This window comes from Periplaneta americana, chromosome 14 (assembly GCF_040183065.1).
Source record: "Periplaneta americana isolate PAMFEO1 chromosome 14, P.americana_PAMFEO1_priV1, whole genome shotgun sequence".
NCBI classification, from domain to species: domain Eukaryota; kingdom Metazoa; phylum Arthropoda; class Insecta; order Blattodea; family Blattidae; genus Periplaneta; species Periplaneta americana.
The window spans coordinates 126,639,124-126,665,005 of record NC_091130.1 but is presented as its reverse complement, the minus strand read 5'-3'; the positions used below and the strand labels follow the sequence as shown (position 1 = coordinate 126,665,005).

Below are 25,882 nucleotides of genomic sequence, written 5' to 3'. Positions count from 1 at the left end.
TCATAACCTAATGAAAGATATAGCAAGTAATATAAAGTATGCACATTCAAACTAAATTATATGTCAATTTTCATTAAACTACGGTATTCATTTAATTTTAACTCTTGCTTTCTCGCTTTTCTCTCGGCCGTGAGTTTGAATCACGCTTGCTTTGTTCCTAGATTTTCCATAATTATAAGACAAATGTCAGGTAATCTCATAACAAATGCTCGGACTCATCTCATCAAATAATTAGGCAATTGAAAAGGGGATGAGGACGAAACGACCAAAGCCCATATTGCAAGCAGATAATTATAACCATGGCGATGCGATGACGACGATTTTTATATTGAATGGATTTGACCTTACTATTTATGGTGTAATTTGTTAATTCAAATTCATATCATCATCGTAATCATCATCATGTCCACATAAGCCCAAAATATGAGAAAGAAACGTAGGTGATGATGAAAAGGGGAAGGGTGATTACGATGCCGAAAGTTACTCGGCAATTCTGCTTGAATTGGTTTAGGGAAAACCTCGGAAATAACCACAACCAGGATTTGAACCCGGGTCCACGCGTTCCACGGTCAGACATGCTAACAGTTACTCCACAGCGGTGGATGGATAACGTTAATGGTCTGTTTAACTACCCCATCATCTTCATGCCACATCTGGCAGGTTTTAGTTTTCTCCGTGAAAAATGTCTTGCTGGATCGGATCCTTACTTACAAGTTGAATAAATCCGCGCAACTGACTACCGAGTAGGTCAGTTGGATGTCCTTTTCCTTTCCCTCTGATTTATTTTTCAGCCGAAGACGAAGGTAGAACAAGGTTAAAATGTCCATTTCAATACGTCCGCAAACAGAAATGTCCACTCGAAAATGTCCATTTACATAAATGTCTATAAAAATTAAATGTCCACAAATACAATGTCCACTTACATAAATGTCCATAAAATTAAATTTCCACTTACATAAATGTCCATAAAAATTAAATGTCCACAAATACAATGTCCACTTACATAAATGTCCATAAAATTAAATGTCTAGGCCTACTTACATAAATGTCCATAAAATTAAATGTCTAGGCCTACTTACATAAATGTCCATAAAATTAAATGTCTAGGCCTACTTACATAAATGTCCATAAAATTAAATGTCTAGGCCTACTTACATAAATGTCCATAAAATTAAATGTCTAGGCCTACTTACATAAATGTCCATAAAATTAAATGTCTAAGCCTACTTACATAAATGTCCATAAAATTAAATGCCTAGGCCTACTTACATAAATGTCCATAAAATTAAATGTCTAGACCTACTTACATAAATGTCCATAAAAATTAAGTGTCCACAAATACAATGTCCACTTACATAAATGTCCATAAAATTAAATGCCCACTTACATAAATGTCCATAAAATTAAATGTCTAGGCCTACTTACATAAATGTCCATAAAATTAAATGTCTAGGCCTACTTACATAAATGTCCATAAAAATTAAGTGTCCACTAATACAATGTCCACTTACATAAATGTCCATAAAATTAAATGCCCACTTACATAAATGTCCATAAAAATTAAATGTCCATAAAATTAAATGTCAACTTACATGAATGTCCATGAAAATCAAATGTCCACAAATACAATGTCCACTTACATAAATGTCCATAAAATTAAATGACCACTTACATAAATGTCTATGAAAATTAAATGTCGACAAATACAACGTCCACTTACATAAATGCCCATAAAATTAAATGTCTAGGCCTACTTACATAAATGTCCATAAAAATTAAGTGTCCACAAATACAATGTCCACTTACATAAATGTCCATAAAATTAAATGTCCACTTACATAAATGTCCATAAAAATTAAATGTCCACAAATACAATGTCCACTTACATAAATGTCCATAAAATTAAATGTCTAGGCCTACTTACATAAATGTCCATAAAATTAAATGTCTAGACCTACTTACATAAATGTCCATAAAAATTAAATGTCCACAAATACAATGTCCACTTACATAAATGTCCATAAAATTAAATGTCCATAACAATTAAATGTCCACAAATACAATGTCCACTTACATAAATGTCCATAAAATTGAATGTCTAGGCCTACTTACATAAATGTCCATAAAATTAAATATCTAGGCCTACTTACATAAATGTCCATAAAAATTAAATGTCCACAAATACAATGTCCATTTACATAAATGCCCATAAAATTAAATGTCCACTTACATAAATGTCCATAACAATTAAATGTCCACTTACATAAATGTCCATAAAATTAAATGTCTACGTGATTTATCTACATATCTATATCAGCAACTTACCCATATCAGCATTGGTCACACATCTCACAACACAGCTGCTTCTTTCCACACACCTCCAATATAATTTATTACCATTTTTGTTCCTTGAATGAAAGTGATACGAAAAGCCATTGTGCACTAAAATGTTTTACCCTTTTTTGTGAACGTATAATTTCAGCCATTCTGTCACTCTTGATTTAAAATTTGGCATGTCACTTAGCAATCTCAATAAAACATTTTACATTGTAGTGTTTCTCCTGGTTACTGCTTCTGTAAAAAAAAAAAATAATAATAATACAGATTTTTTTTTTCCAATTATGGACTTTTTATGGGCATTTTTGAATGCGGACTTTTTTATACTGGTCATTTTGTATGTGGACATTTTCTATACTGGACATTTTGTTGTGGACACTTTTGTATGTGGACATTTTTTACTGGACTTTTCCCTTGGACATTTTTGTTTGTGGCCATTTTTCCTCTGGTCATTTTGAAGTGGAAAATTTAACCTGGAGGTCCTCGACACGTTATGAACTCTTTTAATGTTAGATAGCCTATACGTTTTTAATCACGAATGGAAAAGGTTTAATACAAACCTCTCCTAAAGAAATATTACAGTGTCATGAGTAAATCATTAGTGAAAAATAATACTAAAGAAATCTGAAATTCTGAACATAGCCATTAAATAAAAACTTCAACAATGTTTCCGCCCGGGATCGAACCGGGGACCTTGCGCGTGTGAGGCGCACGTGATAACCGCTACACTACGGAAACCGATGACTTTTGGTTTGTATACATTAAGTAAGCTAGGAACTACACTGCACTGAAGTATTGCACGAACACTTTCTCATTATGTAATGAATGACATATTAAACATTTTGATAGAGTGCAGTACCTATTATTAATGATTCACCTTTCATTTCGTTAATTCGTTTCAGAAAAAATATTCCCCCCCCCCCCCCCGTTATGTTATGATTTCCATGTCCATCATTGCCAAACATAATTTTCCATAAGAACTGAAAAATATGGTCTAACCTCTTGCATCTTTTCATCTGTCTGGAAAATTTCATTTCTCAGGCCTGTATTTTGCATGATTAGAACTTTTTAAACGAGAAAAAGACATTTTACCTTATTCATGTGGTGAAGAGAGAGACAGAGAGGGAAAAGCGAAAAATGCCTTGCCTTTTGCAGTGGGTTGAAAACTACATAGTAATTAAGTATTGATTGTACATGAATTAGTAAAAAAAATCTGACCTACAAGCTCTGAATTATTGCTTGGAAGTGGTTATTAGCAGCATTGCTATATACTGTATATATATATATATATATATATATATATATATATATATATATATATATATATATATCGCACGACCATTAAAGCTCTTTGCTCTACTTGTATTGCTTTACTAGAGTTGATACTTTGTGAGCCGATTCTCATTATATCAAACGTAGAGAAAGTTTACAGAGTGAGCCATAAGTAATGTCACTAATTTCAAAGGGTTATTCTTTGAGATATTTTAAGCAAAAAAGTTTAATACAATTTTATTATTTTGCATGTTTTTCTTCCTTTGCGAGAAAAAAAATTATGTGAAACACGTTATAGCGTATTTTAGAAAACTATTGAATTACTTCTCAATATCGTCAGTTAGTTTAAGGAAGCAGCAAATTATTGAAATAAGTTTAGTTTTGTCCTTTAAATATGCAAAAATTTGATCCGAACAAATGTAAGTTTTCGTTATGCAAAGAAATTTTAAAACGTAATGCACTCTGACAACGCTGTGTAAAGGATTTCGTGGAGAGAGGCAGATATACGTAGGGAGAGATACCCTGAACAGTTCGCGTGTGTGGGGGACGGGTGAGACAACGAAAAATGTAAACATAACACACAATTGCTTTTAATGACGGCTCAGGAAATTTGATTTCTTGAATGTAAGTTTACCGGCTACTACTTTAAAGATTAGAGTGGGAGGGAACTATTTCTAATTGCCTGAAGAAAATGCTTGCTGTGCGACAAAGCAGTTTTTTTCTCATTATGTAGATTTATATAACATAAAATAAACTTTTTCTTTATATGGTCGTCTTTCTCTTCTGTAGGTGGATGAGGATTTATAACTACGATATCGCACCATCTACCCTTAAGTAGTAAATACGATAACCTATCACTGATAAATTCGACCTTTTTTACTGCTGATTTTATTCTTTTATGAATAAAGAATTCTGTTCCTAATTGGTGATTACCGTTTCCTTCCCCATCATACAACAAATAATCTCGTATTTGTGTTATGCCGTTCCTTTCTAACCTAACCTCTTGTACTCCCACGAAGTCTTATTTGAAGGATTCGTAACAAGCTGTTTTTTACAGTTGAGAAGCTTCTATCATCCAGTCTGCTGTCAAAAAATCTGAAAGTTAGAATTTATAAAACAGTTATATTACCGGTTGTTCTTTATGGTTGTGAAACTTGGACTCTTACTTTGACAGAGGAACATAGGTTAAAAGTGTTTGAGAATAAGGTGCTTAGGAAAATATTTGGGGCTCAGAGGGATGAAGTTACAGGAGAATGGAGAAAGTTACACAACACAGAACTGCACGCATTGTATTCTTCACCTGACATAATTAGGAACGTTAAATCCAGACGTTTGAGATGGGCAGGGCATGTAGCACGTATGGGCGAATCCAGAAATGCATATAGAGTGTTAGTTGGGAGGCCGGAGGGAAAAAGACCTTTAGGGAGGCCGAGACGTAGATGGGAAGATAATATTAAAATGGATTTGAGGGAGGTGGGATATGACGATAGAGAATGGAGTAATCTTGCTCAGGATAGGGACCAATGGCGGGCTTATGTGAGGGAGGCAAAGTAATTAAGTAAGTAAGTAAATAAAATAAACTTTTCTTATTGCCTATGTTTATAGAATATTTAATTAAAATTAAATCGGAGACTTCAGAAATAGTATTTTTAATTCCGTTCGTATTACGTAAAATAGCCAAATCGTATTTTTATTTTTGCCTTTAGAGTTTTAAATGTTTTAAAATTGATTTCATAAAGTGAAATATGCATAATTATTATTTACATTCTCTAGATTATTCAATTGAAATAGGAGTGCAGACATTTTTCTTAATCTTTTTAATTTTGTTTGAAAGTGTTCTCTGAACAATTAACTAAAATTAGGTTGTAGAGTTTATTTTAAATTTTCCAAGATTTTGTCTAACGTGAAGTGAGCAGTGTTCATTCTCCTTTTTCCAACACTGTTTAAACATAACAATTAAATAGTACATCATCTGTATTTTTTCTTAAGAGTTTAATGGCAATGACCTTCCACTTCCCTATTCAAAACAAGCCAGGTGAAGGGGTTGTTCAGAGGAACACCACCTAATGTGCTCTCCCTACTGATTACAGCGTTGCACAATCTTATAATTAATGTATTTTAAAGTGCACTGTTTTCTGGAAAATTATTCAGAACATAACAAAATGGTATTTGACTTTTTGTTGCTCTTTACTGAAGGTATCAATCACCAGAATAAATTACATTACTTACTGTTTACCCTATGTATGCAGAGGATAACCAGGTTGAACTGTAATGTCATTAATTTCGTATAAAAAAAACTTTTGTGCGAGATCGTGCGTATTTGCTTGGTTTCCGCACAAAACCAATCCGCGGTAAGTCTAAAATTCCACATTCAGTATTCCCAACCTAACACACATGACAATTTCCCTCTTCTTACCGCTTAAGCGACATATTGATTTTACTGCTTTAGGCTTTTAACATATTATTTTTAGAGACGTTCAATATAGTAATAATTATAAATTGTAAACTTACCACTGCAATTTCACCTACATTGCACTGTTAATTATTGTTTTTAAATATTTGCAAAAATTAAGTAAACTCTACAACTCCACTAAAGTTACTGCATTCGTGATGCAAGTAACATTAAGGAAGCCGTGAAAAAATCAACAAGATTCCAGATGCCGATGTTATTACTGCAATATGTTATATAAATAATATTGTTAAAATATTAAAATGAAAAATAAATCATTACATAACCTTACCGTTTGTTTTAAGTTCGCATTTATAGACTGGGGGGGGAAAAAAAAGACAGACCTATATCACGGCCTGCTGGAGTATAGTAAACACTGAAAACATTTTAAAGCAACAATGTTGAAGATAGATATTTTTGTTTTGCAAATTTGCCGTCATTGAACAGAAACCAAGATGGAGATATCATTGCAACTAATTAGAAATTCCTCTTTCAGGTATGTAATAAACGATCTTCGCACAAAATAATGTATGATACACGAGCGGTATGTTTTCTTTCAATTCTCAAAAATTAAAAAAGCTCAACTACGTTTCGCTTTTTCAAACTTTTCCTCGAACATGAAAACTTCAACATACCGCTATTGTAACGCATATTACTATAATACAATTGCGCTCGATTTTGCTTCCTTTTCGTGATAAAAAATGTTTTAAGCGAAACATTTCATAATGTATTTCTGGAAAAGCCATTGATTGAATTCGCAATATGCTCAGTCAATTTAAGAGTGCAGTGTATTATGATAAAAATTATTGAAAGAATTTTCGTCCTTAAATATGCAGAAATTTGATCCGAACAAATGTAACCTTGAAACATTACTTTTCAGAACGAAAAGTTACATTAAATTGAACTACGTCGTCCAATCCAGTGTCCAGGAAACTGATTGTCCCCAGAGTACGATGGTCTGTTACAACATATTCAATTATGGCGTTAAAATTACTGTTACTGAATAACGGTCCAAGAATGCGGGTGTTTCAAATTCAACACCAAATCATTATTTTCTCATCACCTTGCACTTTGACTGAATCAATTCAATGTGGGCTTGTTTCAGATCAGTACCATTCATTTCGTCGGTTTCTTCGCCATTAATATAAAAGTTTACTTCATTAGTAAATACCATCCTCTATGCAAATGTTGAGTTTTCCATTAATTTGCTGTACATCGAAATCACTGCTTTAATCAGTAGCTACATAGGTCTACTTAATTTTACATTAGGTTATACGTTTTCATTCCAGAGTCCATCACCATGGGAACCCGAGTAGCGGCTGCACATTTCCCTGACAAGAACCTCGCGGGTGTGCCTCAACTTCTGGAGGACCTACAGCGCTTAGCAGATGACCACGATTCGGCTGACATCGTGTTCCTGGTGGGCAGAGAGGAAGTCCCTGTCTACGCGCACAGAATCATCCTAATGGCACGGTAGGCCCAAAGATTCTCTTATTCAAATCAGGTGTAAGTCTCAAATTCTGCTGGATTAGGTGTTGTTAAAATCACTTAATATTCGACAACGGTTTTAATTTTCTTATCCTTTTTCTATTCACTTGTTGGATGATGTGTCATTGATGTTGTGATCCCCAGGTCACTCGACCTTGTGATTTTTTCTTTTGGGAGATTGTGAAGGACATTTCCACAGGACAGGCGACGGGACTGGCACAATTGATCAGGCTATGCTCTTGATCTGTTGCGAGTATTCTGATTTGTGACGTATTTTTGTGCTTATTCATAATATGATACAGTTAGCACTAAGAGCGTAAGTCAACGTCGAATTCTACTATTCGATTCCTCGATAAAAAATCAATATGTTTATCACTATGATCTGAAAGATTATTCTCACCCATAAATAATCGTATAAAATATAACGATGTTCATTAAAATCTGTATTGTAAATTATAGATGTGAAGTTTTTGTTTTGCATCCATTATAATAATCATTCCCACAAACTTCAAACCACTAGAAAATAGATTTTCGGTTTGGCATAAGTTTTCCAAATATTTCTTATTTATGTAGGCTATAAGAGGGTTTTGAAGGAATTTAGGTGCGACGATTCGCTGTAATGAGTTCATCGATACGATTCCGATGAGCGTCATCAGTTGCAGTACGTGATGTTCAACTGCGTCCTTTGTCACACAAGTTGAGAGTTGCACCAGGTTCATTACGAGCACGAGCAGACCAACGTCGCACAGTACTGATGTCGATACAATGATCACGATAAACGGCCTTCAATCTCCGATGAATGTCTATCGGAGGTACATTTTCTGCTGTTAAAATCTCGATCACAGCACGCTGCTTCAGACTGAACGATATACTGCTGGTACACGCCACCATGTTTCGGGCTATAACTCAGAGCTCTCTACTGGCAGAGATACGAAATTTGCTTCACTGATAGCAGAAAGTTCAATGAATACAATGCACTATCACTAATATTTTAACTATATTCGCAGCGACAAAAAAAAATAGGAGGCATTACTTTACAGGACTCCCTCGTAGCTAAATTTGGTCATAAATTTCGAACTGTTGGCGTATTATGCTGTAGATCTGATCTGCATTTTTTTTTTGTTTTAAATTATGTGTTTTAATACCATTTGCCATTAAATTCCAGTATTAAAACTCAAAGAATTACGATTTTTTTAGAGTAACATGTGGAACTGATCTAAAGTGTTACCCAAATTCTAAATGGTTACGCAATATTTATTTACGTTATTCTTATCGACTAAGGCGCTTGCCTGCCGATCCGCAGTTCTGCTCGAGCGCGGGTTTGATTCCCTCTGGGATTTATTACCTGGTTGGGTTTTTTCCGAGGTTTTCCCCAACCATAAGGTGAATTTCAGATAATCTATGGCGAACCCTCGACCTCATCTCTCCAAATATCATCTCGCTGTCATCAATTCCATCGACGCTAAATAACCTCATAGTTGACACAGCGTCCTTAACCAAGCAAAAAAAAAAGTATGTATATATATATATCCGTTAACATGGGAAGTATAGAAATTTTGCCGGGACCTCAAAAGTGTGAAAAACGTATAAAAGAAGTTTTACTGTCTTAGGTTTCACGCACCTTTCATTGAAATGATTGTGAATGTGCTTCCATAACATTAAACCAGTGCTGGGTGAAAAAGGAACATGTTACTTGCTCTCAAATAAATCTAGTGAACTTATAACGTATCAGCGACAATAATTTAAGTTATTAAAAGGAAAATGAATTGCAAATTAATCTTCCGGTGTTACAGTACCGGTATTTAGTTCACTCTGGTACTTTATTACTTAAATTTGCAAGAAATGGCGAGTACGGACGAGGGACTTTCAGAATTCCTCTGAAGAAGTATTGTTCAATATAATGATTTTTTTTAGTCTTAGCGATTTGGGTCAGATTAACGTTTAAGATTCGCATTCGAGAGGTCTCGGGTTCAAATCTCGTTGCTGACCAATCTGAGTGTGGTTTTTCATGGTTTCCCTTAGTCCCAAAGGCAAATTCCGGATTGGAAATTTATATTCTGTGATTCATCACCGCCTCAGTCACCAATAACATGAACATTAATTAAACTCTAAAATCAGTTACATGAACACAAACAATATAAACAGGAACTCTACAATAATAAAAAAGAAATGGCCTACTGGTACACTCATAGATTTTAAACTCGCGATATTATGATCACAGCTGTTAAAGCGTGCATAAATAGGGTTCGGCAGTAAGTTGTCGAATTTATAACTCGTTACGTAATGCTTGCGTTGAAGGAAATCGAGAAGTAAACAGTAGAGATGAACAAAAAGCGAGAATGCAAGGCTAACAGCGCCCGAAAAACCGAAAACCCGCACGACAGTATTGCCTGTCGTTGACTGCTTGCAAGGAAACGTTCAAAACATCGGGACTTCGGGAGTGATCAACTCTCGAAAGTCAAGCAGCCTTGAATCGTCACAGTTGTTTATACCAGATTGAACTTTTATCTGTTTTCGCAACTGTTATATATGTATAAACAATCAAATAGCCTATTTGAAACATCACCTCTACCTTCCAGTGTATAATAATCCGTTCTCCAATCTTTATTTAATTACTAGGCCCTTATTAAAATACTAGGAAATTATTTTTCGTACGTTTGAGATCAAGTATTCAGTCTCAAGTAAAACAAAACGTTTTATTTAATGCTATGTTTTATGTTTCTTAGAAATTCAAATTTATTTTAGTTTTTTTAAATTTATATAACCATAGGTAATATCTGATAGTAGAACCAGAACATTTTGATAACTGAGATACTGTTTTCTTTTGTCTTTTTGTGCGAAACTCGAAGCGCCCATGAGTTACGAGACGAGACGAGACTCGAAAGACTAGTGCAACGAACACAGCGAGCGAGAGCGGCAGTTGGTTTTGTGCATCTCTTTGTAGTAAACAGAGCATGGTTTCCGTTACAGTATTCATAACTTCAAGTGGAAAATCTCCTGCAATTTTGGAACTAACCTTACACGACTTTTGATATTACTGTGCGTTATATGGCAGTAAAAATTTTTAATAGCCTCCCTATCGATATAAGAAATGAAACTCAAAACATAAGATTATTTAGGGCCAAATTAAAGAAGTACCTAATTTCTCACGCCTTCTATTCTGTAAGTGAATTCATGACATTCAATAACACTTCATGAAATTGATACTAAAACTTTGTGTTGTACTAGTAGACTATATTGTAAATCTCGTCTGTATATGTATATATATATATATATATATATATATATATATATATATATATATATATATATATATTATATATATATATATAATTCATCTAGACTGTGACTATAAATTAAGGCTTTATAATAGTATTAAGTTTTTTGACTTGTTCCATATTCTAGCTGTAAAGCAATGTATGAATACCATGGAATGTTGATAAATACAATACAATACAATACTGTGCTGACGGACATTTCTGAACTAACCCATTCCTGTGCATGAAAGCATTTGGTCGTCATAGGTCGTCATAGAACACTGCTGACGCCCCATCAGAAAAATGCATACGTATATCAAATGAGTAATACATTTTTATGTTGCACGGGTATATTTCTATAATTTTCAGTTAATGGAAGTTTCACACTCTAAATGAAATATTTTTCAGAATCCTTTTGTAATATATTTCAATCAAGTTTTCATATTTTAGGGAATGAACTTCATACGTTTAGGTGTCCTTGGATTTCATTGTATGAGTACGTACTAAGTTTGATCAAAATCGATTAATATATTTCAAAGTTTTTATAAGGGGCATTCATAGACACACACAAACGTACGTACTCAACACACCTTTGTTACAAGATACCTCGAACAGGAGTCAAAAGAATAATAGCAAGGTAATATAACAACCGAAGAAGGTGCCTCAATAATAACATTAGTAAAGTTGCTCCCATGTTATATTCAAGTTTTCAAACTGGTTGATTAAAATCGCATGCACTTTCTTACATAATGTTGCGCGATATAGTGGCCATGCAGAACTTCTGTGCAACCTGTAAGGAGGTTGTATATATTTAACACAGCGTTCATCTGTTTCCGTAGTGTAGCGGTTATCACGTGCGCCTCACACGCGCAAGGTCCCCGGTTCGATCCCGGGCGGAAACATAATTTTATTATTATTATTATTATTATTATTATTATTATTATTATTATTATTATCGGTATACACCGTATCATTTTTTTAAATTTGTTCTTACTGAAACCAAAGATAGTATTTCAAAATGTTTCGCATCGATTGCTTTGAGTTTGTGTTCATGTGCTCTCTGACGTACTTTTTCAATGAAGAACTCGTTCTCACAATTTACATATTCAACTACCGAAGTCGTCCTCTGTCGTTGAGTCATTGGTTACCATTATAAATACTATAAAGCGCGGCAAACAAGACTTGACCCGGGTAAATCACACCGTACCTCCACCTACATTATTTTAGAAAAAAAAATTGAAAAAATGACAAATTCTTTAATTTAAGTGCGTCCTTTAATTAATGTTATTATGCAAATCTTTCCATATATACTTTTTCTGTAATGTTGTGAAAAAGTTCCGAGTCATAACTAACGAAAGTTAATTTCTAATGAATATTTGTACATAAAGACCTTGTCCTATTTCTTGGTACCACTGAAATTCATATATACCACAAATTCTGTTAGTTTTGACACGGGAGAAACACCAAAGGAAATATTAGCAACGGAAATGATGTCACACATTTCACGCAGGAAGCGGGGTTCATAAATTCACTCTCGGGAAACAGCGATGATTTGAGATTAACGTTGCATAGCAAGTCAGGAGCGTCCAAATATTTAAATTTATAATGTAAATTTGTACAGAAAGGGGTGTTTATATTTTCTAATTAAACGGGATTCCCAGTTTTGTGGTAAATTTATAACTGTGTCGAATAACACAAATATTTTAAACTTAGTGTGTCAACAATAAAAATACAAAAGTGTGATATAAGTATGATTAGACTTTCTGCTTAAATATATGAAGGGTTCAGAGCCATAGTGGGCCAAGCGCCATTTATTAAAAACGGAGAAACCAAGGGTTAAAGTTAAGTGAATACCATAGTTTAATGAAGATTGATATATCATTTAGTTTTAATGTGTATATTTTATATTACTTGCTATATGTTTCCATTGAATTATGGTAATAACTTCATTTTGACCCTTGTTTTCTACGGTTTTAGTAAATGGCGCTTGGCCCACTATGGTTCTTAACCCATCATATAGCGTTTATTTTATTGTCATATGTTAAATAATTTGATGCAATTCTTTAATGTATTCCATGAAGTTCAGGAACAGTCCGGAGAAATGATCGTAGTAATAATTGGTGGTTGTCATTATGATTGAAATATATTCTAATTACACTACTCAACAAATTTGAACTTTTTTGCCATAACATTAATGAAAAAGGCTGATCTTAACTAATTTGCATGCGCTGAACACGAAAATGACAATGAAAAGTTCGTAACACGTCACGTTTTTGTGTTATAGATTCTTACCTGATACATTGAAAAATCAGTATTTTTGACCTATTAAAAATTATTTTATTCTCATTTTTCAATTTTCAATTTTCAAGGGCAGCTTAGTTATGATAAAACTGATACATCAGTAACTGATCAGCTATTAAGACTTATAAAAGCTACTCTTCGTGCAATAAAATAGAGAAAGATAAAAAAATAACTTCATTTTTTTCTCTTATGAGAACTGGAATCTTCCCTTTTTAAAAACTAGCAACAATCGCCCATCATCGCTGGACCCATATTCCTTGATACCGTTGCTCCATTGTAGCAATGTCTTGGTGAAATCGCTCTCCCTGCTCATCACTTACAGTCTCCAAGTTCTCAGCAAAAAGAAGTCCTAATGTGAATGTAAGAAGTGGATCTTCAGTGACATATTGCAGGCCATTTTTTTTTTGTAGTCTCTTAGTAACATATGTATTAATTGGCGATAATTTTCTGCCTTGTGATTCCCTAAAAGCCCTTTGATGTAAAAGATTTTCATGCTTCAAATTTATACAAACGTTTCACAACAGTATGAACACAGGTACTTATTTTTTTTCTCCAATGACGGATACTTGACTCTTCGCCATTCAACTAGGCATTCAATCTATGAGTGACGCGCCAAAGTTGTAGTTCTTCTTGCCGCCGGTTTAGCGTTACTCTCGGTGCACCATTGAAGACGAACTATAGCACCAACAAGCCTTGATAACACCTGGAGAAAAGCTATCACGTATCATTAAGTGCCATCTTTGTCCACCATATAATCCCAAGCATGCTGTTTCATTGTCCCACTTCTAAATCATGAATATTCTACTCCTGAATTATCTAGTGACAGCATTATATCTGCAGTAGTTGCAAAAAAAAAAAAAAACCGGACCGACCCTTGTAGTTGATTTCAGAGCCTTGTTCACTCCAGAGTACGATAAACTGGTAACTAAGACTTTCGTGGTTCGAATCCTGCCTGGGAAGGAAACTTTTTTTTGTTCCTTATTCAAATTTATTCCCAATACTTTTCGACTGCAGCGATATTTTACTACTTAATTAACTTATTACTCTCAGAATATGAATTTTACCAGCTATCGAAAAGTATTGGGAATAAATTTGAATAAGGAACAAAAAAAGGTTTCCTTCCCAGGCAGGATTCGAACTACGAAAATCTTAGTTACCAGTCTATCGTGCTCTGGAGTGAACAAGGCTCTGAAATCAACTACAAGAATCGGTCCGGTTTTTTTTTGCCACTACTGTACTATATACAGTCATAAGTGACTAGGCTTCGAGATTTCGGACCCAATAGAGCAATTCAGTGGGAAATCCGCATAACGGCGTACTGAGTATAGTGATAAAGCGTACAGTGGATGTGGGTACTGTAAAATGAGTGCCAACAAATATGCAAAGGAAAACGCTCTGGATTTGAAGGTTCTGATGAATAATTTGGTTTTCATACAAGCCTGTTTTCAAACTGAGTCTAAAACTATTACACGGTTAGAAAAGTCAGAGTAAGAGATGCCGGAAGCCCTCAAATTAATTGAGGAAATGAGACAGAGAATTAATGAGACGCCAATTACACCGGTTACTGAACGTGTAAAACAGAAGTGGAAATCAATTATGTAGAAGAAACTGATATGGAACATTGTGGCAATGTATATTTACTTTCAGAGTGTACATATATATGTGTTTCCCCATACTACCATACTCTATTCTAAACAGCAACGTTGTTACCTCAACACATCTATACCTTTCACTACCTGCAGCGAGTCAACAACCTATAGTAAATGCACAGTAAATTATTGTATCGGATCCCAAGTCTCAAAGCCTACAGTCATAACTGCCAATATCCTTGAACTGTAGCCTACTATATCATAATGACAGCGATACTCTCTAATGGTCCAAAGCGATGACTAAGCATGAATATTAATTTTATCAAACCGACAGCTGTTGATATTGATATTGATATTGGTATTTATTTGTCAGCCAACTTTACAACTCATAGTTATGGTGGGTTTTTACATTTATGTTTTTCGATCCACCATCCCTTTAATATATATCACCCTTTTATGTTAATATGTTCATTTGTCAAGTATTTCTTGATTACTTCCTATTCTTCTGTTTTAACTGAATCCTTCCCTATCTATCCTCTTCTATTCTCTCTCATACCTAGACTGACTCCTTTCCATTTCTCGCTTTTTTATTGAATATTGCATATTCCTTTTAATAATTTGCATTATTTATTTTACATCCTGATTACACAACTTTTAACACTGTATCACTTTGGAATATTTATGATAAGAACTTTCTTGTGTTAAATATTATTAACGTACCTTGTTAACATGTTTCGACCTATTTTCGGTCATCTTCGGAACTGGTCGTTGTTGATCTTGGCGCGTCTTGTTTCCTGTGTGGGTGCGTTCGTAGTGTAGAGCCAAAGCGTGTGTTTTGAAATTGAGTTGTGTGTTGAGAATATCGTTGGGGTATGTTTTCGTGTGTCTGTATATTTCATATTGTTCTAGTGTGTTGAGTTTCTGGTTTTTTGGTTGGATGTGCAGTATTTCCATGTCTGTGTTGATGTCTCTGTAGGTGTGGTTGGCATTTGTGATGTGTTTTGCGTATTTGGAAGTGTTTTGTAATTCTGTTATGGCTGTGATGTGTTCTTTGTAACGTGTTTGAAATGATCTGCCTGTCTGTCCTATGTAGAAGTTGTTGCAGGTGTTATTTTTTTTAATACATTTGAGTTTGTATACGCCTGTGTGGTTGTATTTGTTTGTTTGTGTTGTTTGTGTGTTGAGATGTTTTTGTAGAGTGTTATTTGTTCTGTATGCGATGTTGTAGTTCAATTTCTTGAATGAGGTTGCAATTTTATGTGTGTTTTTGTTTTCATATGTTAGTGTGATGTATTTTTTGTGTTCTTGTGTTTGTGTTGTATTCTTCTGTTTTTTGTGGTTTTGTTTTGTCTTATGTATTATGTTGTCTATTATGTTGGGGTTGTATCCGTTTTCTTGTGCTATGTATTTGACTGTGTTTAGCTCTTCTTTGTAATCATGTTGGTTCATTGGTATGTTGAGTAGTCTGTGTACCATTGTTCGGAATGCAGCTTGTTTGTGTTGTGTGTGGTGGTTGGATGTGTTGTATATGTGTGTTGTTGTTGTTGTTGTTGTTGTTGTGGGTTTTCTGTATACTTTTAATGTGTGTTTGTTGTCAAATTTTGTTATTGTGATGTCTAGAAAATTTATGGATTTGTTTTCGGTTTCTAATGTGTAGTGTAGCTTTGGGTGCATTTTGTTTATGTGTTGATGTAGGTTTTGGATTATTTATTTATTTTTTAATTTTTTCCCATTCTCTATTCTCAAATCTACCTACTCTTAATCATTCTTTCCCAGCTATTTTCTCCTAAATTATTTGCCTACATTTTCATTTTCTCTATTTTGGGACACCTATATCATTTATTATTTCCCTATTATTCTATCCTCCATTTACTTAAGTACTTATCTCTTTCTCTTCGCATCACTCCTAAATTTCTCCTTTCATACTTTTTAAAAATAATATTGATAGAACAGTTGTTAATGTGCATATGCATTTATTTAAGGAGTTACATATCATGTAAAGTACCATAAGATATCTTCATTTTAAATTGAAATTTTAGACATTATATTTCTTTAACAGTTCGTTTTCAATCCAAATCGGCACTCAGTTGTATAGTTACGAATTTGGTTTCTGTCTTAGTAGTCCTTGCATTTTGCCGTCCTAATTTCGTGACAGTTTTGAAAGCTTTATGGCCAGTTTGTACAAGCAATGTTTAATTTTGCTTAACGAATGTTAAATTAACAGTCTGTTAACGCTTTGTTAATGTATTTTCCATTTGTTCAACATAATTTTGTTTAAGATAACCAACACTTAACTATAACGTCTGTTAGCACTATTTTAACTACTCAACAGCAGTTGGTAATGATTCTACATATGTAAGACAATTTTTGATTGCTAAAATTAATCTTTAAATTCTATATTATAGAGTGAGTCATGTAACTTGCATAAAATGACAACCTGTTATAGTAGGCCACGCTCCATAAAGAAACAGTTGACAAATGAAAGTTGGAGGTGACGTGCTGAATAATAATTACAAAGTAAGGTTATATTTCCTCATTGTTATTATGGATACGAAATACGAAAGAAATAAAATAACACTGATGTATTTAAACAGTCCAAAGTATGTTTTAAATGTTATATTACCAGTCATGTGCTAAACATTCCCTACAGAGAGACACAAAATATTAATTTCGCAACTTCTGTTCGAACAGCTGTGGAGACATGGCCATATTTAACTAACTGTTAAACGAGTTAACTGCCCGAAATCCTACATTTAAAATTAACAAACTATTAACAATCTGTTAAACCAAACTGGTGTTGAAAACATACAATTTAATTGATTAACAAACTGTTTAGAGTTTAACAATCGTTAAATTTTCTAACAATACTTGGAAAAACCGGCCATTTTAAAGAAGATTAGAGATGAGCTTAAACGATATTTTCAAGTATCTGTGACAACTGTGACTGCGACAATTAAATGTCTGTGACTTTTATCGGTGATTTTGTTACACCGATATTTTATATCGATACGTAAGCACAATATGCATGAATTACACCGATATTTTGTCACACCGATAAAAATTAGCAGGAAATATTGAAGAGCAGTGAAATATGAATACGATTTCTCTATACACACCACTCATTAGTGATTTATATGGGAAAATCCAACAAAAAATTATGTACATGTACCATTAACAAATAAATATTTACCTAACTGAACAGTAACATGTCGAAAGCTAACCTCATGTACCAAGAGGTTATATTGTAGATATTGAACCAGTTGATCATTTTTAAATGTAGTTGGGTATGGAAAAATTGTTATATGATTATCTTAATCGTTTTAAAAATTGATCCTTTTTATTGTATATAATATAATGGATAAATTATTTTAAGTCGTGCATCAACATTATAATATTCAGTAATAGAATAAAAATTAACGAAACATAAGTATTCGGAAGAAACATTGGAACATAATTACAAAACAAAACAGTTGTTCACACAGGATTTTACACAAGATTAAGTACTGGTAACCAATGGTGTTATTATTTAAATCGTGTAATAACTACATCATTTATATTAAGATGGAGAAACTACCGCCAGACTGCTGTTATTGTATCATGCGCACGCGCAAACCTACGACGTAGAGGAGAAAATATCAGTCACAGAGTACTGAATACGGAGCAGATTTCGATAGCGATATTTTGTCACAGATATTTCGCATCATCAGTCACAGGTTTATCTGTGACAAAAAAATACCTGTGACAAAATATCGGTTTGTGAAATATCGGCCATCTCTAAAGAAGATAGTTCTTTGCAACATGTGCCTTTCTAGACCGCGTCACACACACATACACACACACACACACACACACACACACTCACACACACAAGTTCAGAAAGATGGCTTGATGGCTTGAGTTATGTACCCTACAGTATATTGTTTCTCTGAAAACTGTTGAAGTTTACGAAATTAAGTTAGTTTCAGAGAATTTCTTTATATAGCAATAATTGAACATAGAAAGTTTCATAAACTTGATGTTTTATTTTCACTCATACTGCAAGTTGTCCCTGTTCAGACGAGGAATTCTTCCACTCTTCTCTTGACCGTAAGGGTTCTGTCCTGGCTGTCCTGGAGGGGCTCCAGATCCATTTCTGGAGAAGACTCCTTGTGGAAGATTCACAGACACATCGACACCACCGCCCGGCTTCCTTTTTATTTTCAAAAACCCAAAGACATCTACCGACCAATTGGAGCCAGACTGAACATGGATGTCACCTGAAAGTAGAATTGAATATTGTATCGAATGCAACAATAACATTAGAGAACACATGTTTATGAATCGTGTTAATACATTTTGTGTTATTAAGAAACTAGCTGCACCTGTGCGCTCCGCTGCACCCGTTAGAAATAAATATAAAGTAATTACATAATTAAAATAGGACATTTGATCCAGGGAACATTCGTGTTTGATAGAAGGATAAATCGTTTAATATGTTACTTAATTTAAATTGCATCCAAATAATTAAAATGCGATCATTTTGGTCCAGAGACCACTCATTGGTGCAATGACAATTCCTTTAACATGTTTCTAATTTTTTATTACATGCAACCATAGTTTAATGAACATTGACATCATTTAGATTTAATGTGTATACTTTATTTTACTTGTTATAGGTTTCCGGTGAATTATGGTAATAACTTAATTTTAACTCTTGTTTTCTACGTATTCAGTAAATGGCGTTTGGCCCACTATGGTTCTGAACCCTTCAAATAACTTAAATTATATTCTATAATATTACATTACATATATTATATTATATTATATTATATTATATTATATTATATTATATCAGAAGTTACTGTAATAACATTATAGCATTATGTCCATCTAGAGAAACTACACTTGCTAATGGTGAAATAATAATTAATTATACAAATCGGTTAATTTAGCTTCCGATATTACTTCATACAAACACAGAAACATTCTTTGTAGGCTATCTTTCATAGTTCTCCATTGTTGCTGTCCAAGGCCCCTTATAGACGAAGTCATTTGTTTTTTATTTCATTATACGGCCTTAGATGGCAGTTATTTTAATTTTAAAACTCATTTACCTCATTAAATATCAGTCGTATCAAAATTTTTCAAGGAATAAAACTTACCGCAAATTATTTTTAAAGAAACTTTTGTTATGTAATTTTTTCACAAAAATCAATAATAAGCGAGATATTTCGATTTATTTAATTCAGGCCCCCTTATAACCCCCCTTTTAAATCATGTATTTTGAATGCCATATAGCCTAAAATATAAGTAACATAATTTATATTCCGTTCATCCATTATCGCGTGAAAAGGTAACAAACATACAGACAGACAGACATAGAAACAAAAATTTCAAAAAAGCGATTTTCGGTTTCAGGGTGGTTAATTATATATATTAGGGCCAATTATTTTTGGAAAATCGAAAATTACCAGAAAAATTTCGGCTACAGATTTATTATTAGTATAGATGTGTCCGCCGTTCCGGTTATGCCGAAAGTGTGTTCGTGTCCCTACCAAACGGCCCGTGGTTCGATTCCCGGCGTGGTCAGTGGAGGATATTTATCTTCTGTCCATGGGACAGAGTGTTTGTCTCTTATGTGCTATCCTGTGTTGTCTCAGCAGTGGCCGTGTGGCGTGTTGACCAGGTGATCAGAAAGACCTACAATATGTGCCTGTCAAGTGTTGGTCCATAGCTAATGTCCATCCGAATGGTTATGTCGCATGGTCATCGAAACGGGGGAAATCACATGGCAGTTACTTAACGGCCTTCTTTTCTTTAAGTTTTTTTAAACAGTTGAATGCGTTCAATTGCAAACATCAAATGTCTTCAGGAAATAGCTAAGACATTCCAGTCACAAACGGAAACGAGCAGAAACGAGTAGGGGGAAACCGAGATGCGACATGACACTCTGACGGACACCATATGTCCTTCCTTACACCCCACAGTACTTTTAGCACTCTTGTTAAGAGTACTTTTCGCACTAGCGTGAAAAGTACTTTTCGTACTTGCGTTGCAAATACTTTTTGCAACAGCGTTAAAAGTACATTTTGCACTAGCGTTAAAAATACCTTTCACACTAGAGTTAAAATTATTTTTCGCACTAGCGTTAAAAGTACTTTCCTCACTAGTGTTAATAGTACGTTTTGCACTAGCGTCAAAAGTACCTTTCACACTGGAGTCAAAAGTACTTTTCGCAGTAGCGTTGAAAGTACTTTTCACACTAGCGTTAAAAGATACTTTTCGCACGAGTGTTAAAAGTTACTTTTCGCACTAACGTTAAAAGTTACTTTTCAACTAGCGTTAAAAATACTTTTCACGCTAGCGTTAAAAATACTTTTCACACTAGCGTTAAAAGATACTTTTCGCACTAAGTTAAAAGTTAATTTCGCACTAGCGTTAAAAGTTACTTTTCGCACTAAGTTAAAAGTTAATTTCGCACTAGCGTTAAAAGATACTTTTCGCACTAGCGTTAAAAGATACTTTTCGCACTAAGTTAAAAGTTAATTTCGCACTAGCGTTAAAAGATACTTTTCACACTAGCGTTAAAAGATACTTTTCGCACTAAGTTAAAAGTTAATTTCGCACTAGCGTTAAAAGATATTTTTCACACTAGCGTTATACTTTTCGCACTAATTTTAAAAGTACTTTTGACACTAACGTTAAAAGTTACTTTTCACACTAACGTTAAAAGATACTTTTCGCACTAACATTAAAAGATACTTTTCGGACTAGCGTTAAAAGTTACTTTTCGCACTATCGTTAAAAAAGTACTTTTCACACTAACGTTAAAAGGTACTTTTCGCACTAACATTAAAAGATACTTTTCGGACTAGCGTTAAAAGTTACTTTTCGCACTATCGTTAAAAAAGTACTTTTCACACTAACGTTAAAAGGTACTTTTCGCACTAACATTAAAAGATACTTTTCGGACTAGCGTTAAAAGTTACTTTTCGCACTATCGTTAAAAGTATTCTTCACACTAACGTTAAAATTACTTTTCACACTAACGTTAAAAGATACTTTTCACACTAACGTTAAAAGATACTTTTCGCACTATCGTTAAACGTACTTTTCACACTAACGTTAAAAGATACTTTTCGCACTAACGTTAAAAGATACTTTTCGCATTAACGTTAATAGATACTTATCGGACTAGTGTTAAAAGATACTTTTCGCACTATTGTTAAAAGTACTTTTCGCACTAACGTTAATATATACTTTTCGCACTAACGTTAAAAGATACTTTTCGGACTAGCGTTAAAAGTACTTTCCGCACTACTTTTTTTAGTTTTCATTAAATATAGGCCTATTTTATGTTCAGATTTAACTGTCCTGTAGTATGCAGTGTCGCCATCACCATGATCATTATCATCATCATCATCATCATCATCATCATCATCATCATCATCATCATCATCAACTATTAAATATAAGGCCTCAATGGCCTGTTAAGTCGCTAGCCATCTTTTCTTTGGGAGATCCTCCTGAGTGTCTACGGTCTTTGGAGTCATATGCTAGGATTAGTTTTGGCATTTTCTTTGGATTCATCATGTATGCATGTAGGCCTATACAGATTAATGGAACAATAAAACCGTCACTAATTTCCAATCTTCTTACCGTCCTGCGAGTTTAGTACATTATTTGAAGTTACTTTGAAATGGCTTTTTAAAATGCAATGTAAAGATTTGAAACGTCCTTCATGCAAATTCTCCTTGAGGCATAATTTTGAGAAATTCAATAGTAAATGTAGGGAGCAATGTCACGCAATGTCTTTGTCCTATAATACATTATTGCTTGCATTTATGAACGTTTAAAACTAACCTTGAGGCTTCGTTTATTTACGCCAAACTGAACCTTCATCCTTCATGCCGACCGGCGTTGGGAAGTCATTGAAGAAGATTTTCAAACGATAACTTGTGGAGAAAGGCAGACCACTGATGCTCAAACTTCTATTGGCGAATTAGGCATCAACATCAACCTCTGTAGCAGTTCCTTTTGGTTTTAGACTAAATTTTAACACTTCTGTTCCCAACTGTGTTTAGTCGTTAAACAGAAAGTAGAATCGTGATATAATTGTTGAAAATACTTTACATAATCCTGAGTAATTTATGACTTTTTTATATTAATGGACTATTAATGACTTTTTTTTACAAATAATAATATATATATATATATATATATATATATATACACATATTAAACACTGTACTTTACCGCCATGTTCATTATATAAAAACTATCATTAAAATCTTTATTGTAATCTCGCTTGCGATCTGTCATGGTCTGCAACGTTGTACACCCTTTCTGACTGCTAGAAAAGTTCCACGCCTATGGAGAGAGCTTAAAACAGCTCGCGCTCGGAATTACTAGTAAGCCTCGCATCTCTGCTCTACGAGCACAATGGAAATGAAAGAATTCTAACATTGATTCATATACCTAAACCACATCATTCATTGAACTGCTATTTCACTTTTAAAAGAAAAAAGTTTACTTTATCAACACAATATAACTTACCTACGTCAACATTAGTAGGGGATTTTGTTTGACGTTTCTGTCGACTCAAATCCATTGAAATGGGGCTGTAAATGACTCGACGAAAAAACCCATTTTTCTGAAATCAGAAATTATTCATCCATGTATATATAAAAACAATGTTTTAGCTCTCCTTCAGCATGGGATAGGTACATAGAAATTCACAAGTTAAGTTAAATAACTAAGAAAGATTTCATGAAATAGATTATGAAATAAAGCGTCTTAATATTATGACCATCATCATCATCATCATCATCATCATCATCATCATCATCATCATCTGCATTCAAGGATTTATCCACATTCTTAAGGATTAAGGGGATGCGCTACTGAAAAATGACAGTTTTTGAAGAAATGTCATGTTTTTTTTTATTTTACTCTTCATATGCTAAATTCCAATGCTCCATTACCACAACCTGTGTTTCAGCTATAATATGCACTATAAAAAACATAGAAAACTCTTGTTTTAGATTCCAAAAGACGTTTTCCAAAAATATACGTGTTATTTTCAAATGTTATTTTTAAAAGAGTTATTTATTGACTTAGATCATTGAAATTTTCCATATTAATTCATAATCATGATCATAATATGCTGTTAAAATTTCAATACATTATCTCTTAAAATGTAGAAATTATAAAATTCAGTAGCGCATCCCCTTAAGAAGCAACATATGCCATTAAATAATAATTAGTGGAATTTAGGTACATATGGCGGAAGACAAAACATACGTTCAGTTTCAATGAGAGGAAAATAAATTTTGCCATCCCTGGCTGGAGTCGAACCTGGTTCGGCACACATTGTAGCTACAATGGACAAACATCCATTTTCTACGCTAGATTTCAAACCACTATGGATTCGAAGTAGAGTTTAAGCTTTGTTTTTTTTAACCGATACGTACACCGCGGTCAGGAATAACATTGACGTGTAGCTAACTTAAGATATAAGTAGAAAGAGTTAACAAAAATTGTCTTTCTGTAAATATACTTTAGAACTTTGTTTTCTTTTGTTGCTACTATCGCAACGTAACGAATGAGAATTCGATTCCTGATGAGAAACTGAAAATTTATATATTTTCTAGTAAAAATGGATTGAGTTACATTATGTACTTTCTCAAAGCTGTGTTCTTCGCCATTTTGAACTCAAAATTAGTTATGACGGGATATAAGAACAGGTGACCAAAATAAATTGAATATTTGGATACTTAAATTACATACATGAAAAAGAAGTATTTTCATAAAAATAAACATTAGAATAATTACAGAAAATTGTAATAACATACACTGGTGGCCATAATTCTGGAAACGTTTTGTTATTGTACTGAATTATTATAGCATCTGCATTGATTCACAGATTTGTACAATTGAAAATGTTATTCGTGACTGATTCGTTAATTATGGGGTTATAACAAAGGTATTACATTAAATCCTGAATATTTTAACAATAAATAATCATTACTATGTGGGAAATTATGTTCTTGTCGTTTAAGATCTAAATATTAATCTCAGATTTCATTACAATTTCCCATTATTTAGTGTAATAAAAACTGGCCTATTGTTAAGTTTAAGATTATTATTGATCAGTAGAAGCATTCTTGAGCACTGTTAGCATAACATATGGACATTATTAATTTGTTTCTATCATTAGTATGACTTAAGATTTCATTAGGTGAACACCTGATTGCTTTACAACAAACTTTATTGATAATTTTATTACAATGGCTCCACAAAAGGACTGAACACCTTCTAGGGCAGTCACACTTCGAGATGAAGGCTACATATTCAAGGAAATGGCAAGAAAACTTGGTAATGGTGCTACAGTGTCTGGCGTCCAGAAGGTATGACAGAGGTACAAATCCACAAAATCTTGTAAAACAACACCTAGGACTGATAGATAACGCAAAGTAAGTCCAAGAGATGTGAGACAGATTTGTCGATTAGCATTGAAAGATCGATGGAAATCTTCTAAAGAGATACAGGAAGTTCTACACAGCAATGGACTTAGTATTTCTGCGAGGACTATTCGATTAGGCACTCAGGATTCGAAGCTTCTCCATTTCGGCGACGAACGTATTTGCCTCCATCATTTTCAAATATAGAAATCCTTGTTTCATCGCTCCATATCACTTTCGCCCAGCCATCATTGGTCCATGATTGATGATTTTTGCACCAATTTACACGATTTTCTAGTTGTCCTTTGTTGAGAAATGGCTTTTTTTCTGGATCCTCTTGCTTTCAGTCTGTTGTCAAATAAATTCCTTCGAACATTCCTCGCAGAAATACTAAGTCAATTGCTCTGTAGAACTTCCTGTATCTCTTTAGAAGATTTCCTTCGATCTTTCAATGCTAATCGACAAATCTGCCTCATATCTCTTGGACTTACTTTAGGTTTTCTACCAGTCCTAAGTGTTGCTTTAAAAGATTTTGTGGATTTGAACTTCTGCCATACTTTCTGTACGCCAGTTACTGTAGCACTATTACCAAGTTTTCTGGCAATTTTCGTGATTGTGTAGCCTTCTTCTCGAAGTGTGACTGCCTTAGAAGGTGTTCAGTTCTTTCGTGGATCCATTGTGATAAAATGATCAATAAAGTTTGTTGTAAAGCAATCAAGTGTTCACCTAACGAAATCTTAAGTCAGA

The 25,882-nt window shown here is 33.8% G+C and overlaps 2 protein-coding genes and 2 non-coding genes across 5 annotated transcripts in view; 2 read left to right on the top strand and 2 right to left on the bottom strand.

Annotated features, from left to right (window-relative positions):
- Window positions 1–25,882, top strand: part of LOC138713719 (serine-enriched protein) — a 300,616-nt gene that overhangs the window by 54,168 nt on the left and 220,566 nt on the right. The window contains exon 2 of the mRNA XM_069846030.1: window positions 7,348–7,531. Within this exon, the coding sequence (XP_069702131.1) occupies window positions 7,359–7,531 (173 nt within the window). The 5' untranslated portion in view covers window positions 7,348–7,358. The remainder of the gene's footprint in view (window positions 1–7,347; window positions 7,532–25,882) is intronic.
- TRNAV-CAC (transfer RNA valine (anticodon CAC)) lies at window positions 3,003–3,075 on the bottom strand. Its single transcript has one exon. It is a non-coding gene; the product is annotated as a tRNA-Val (tRNA).
- Window positions 11,633–11,705, top strand: TRNAV-CAC (transfer RNA valine (anticodon CAC)). The gene has a single exon. It is a non-coding gene; the product is annotated as a tRNA-Val (tRNA).
- LOC138713715 (uncharacterized) overlaps window positions 15,245–25,882 on the bottom strand; it is a 79,145-nt gene continuing 68,507 nt past the window's right edge. Inside the window, exons 3-4 of one of the 2 annotated variants that reach the window (XM_069846023.1) lie at window positions 23,229–23,325; window positions 15,245–18,949 (exon numbers count right to left, since the gene is read on the bottom strand). In XM_069846023.1, the coding sequence (XP_069702124.1) occupies window positions 18,720–18,949; window positions 23,229–23,325 (327 nt within the window). In that variant the 3' untranslated portion in view covers window positions 15,245–18,719. The remainder of the gene's footprint in view (window positions 18,950–23,228; window positions 23,326–25,882) is intronic. The other variant, XM_069846024.1, reaches the window with a different exon arrangement.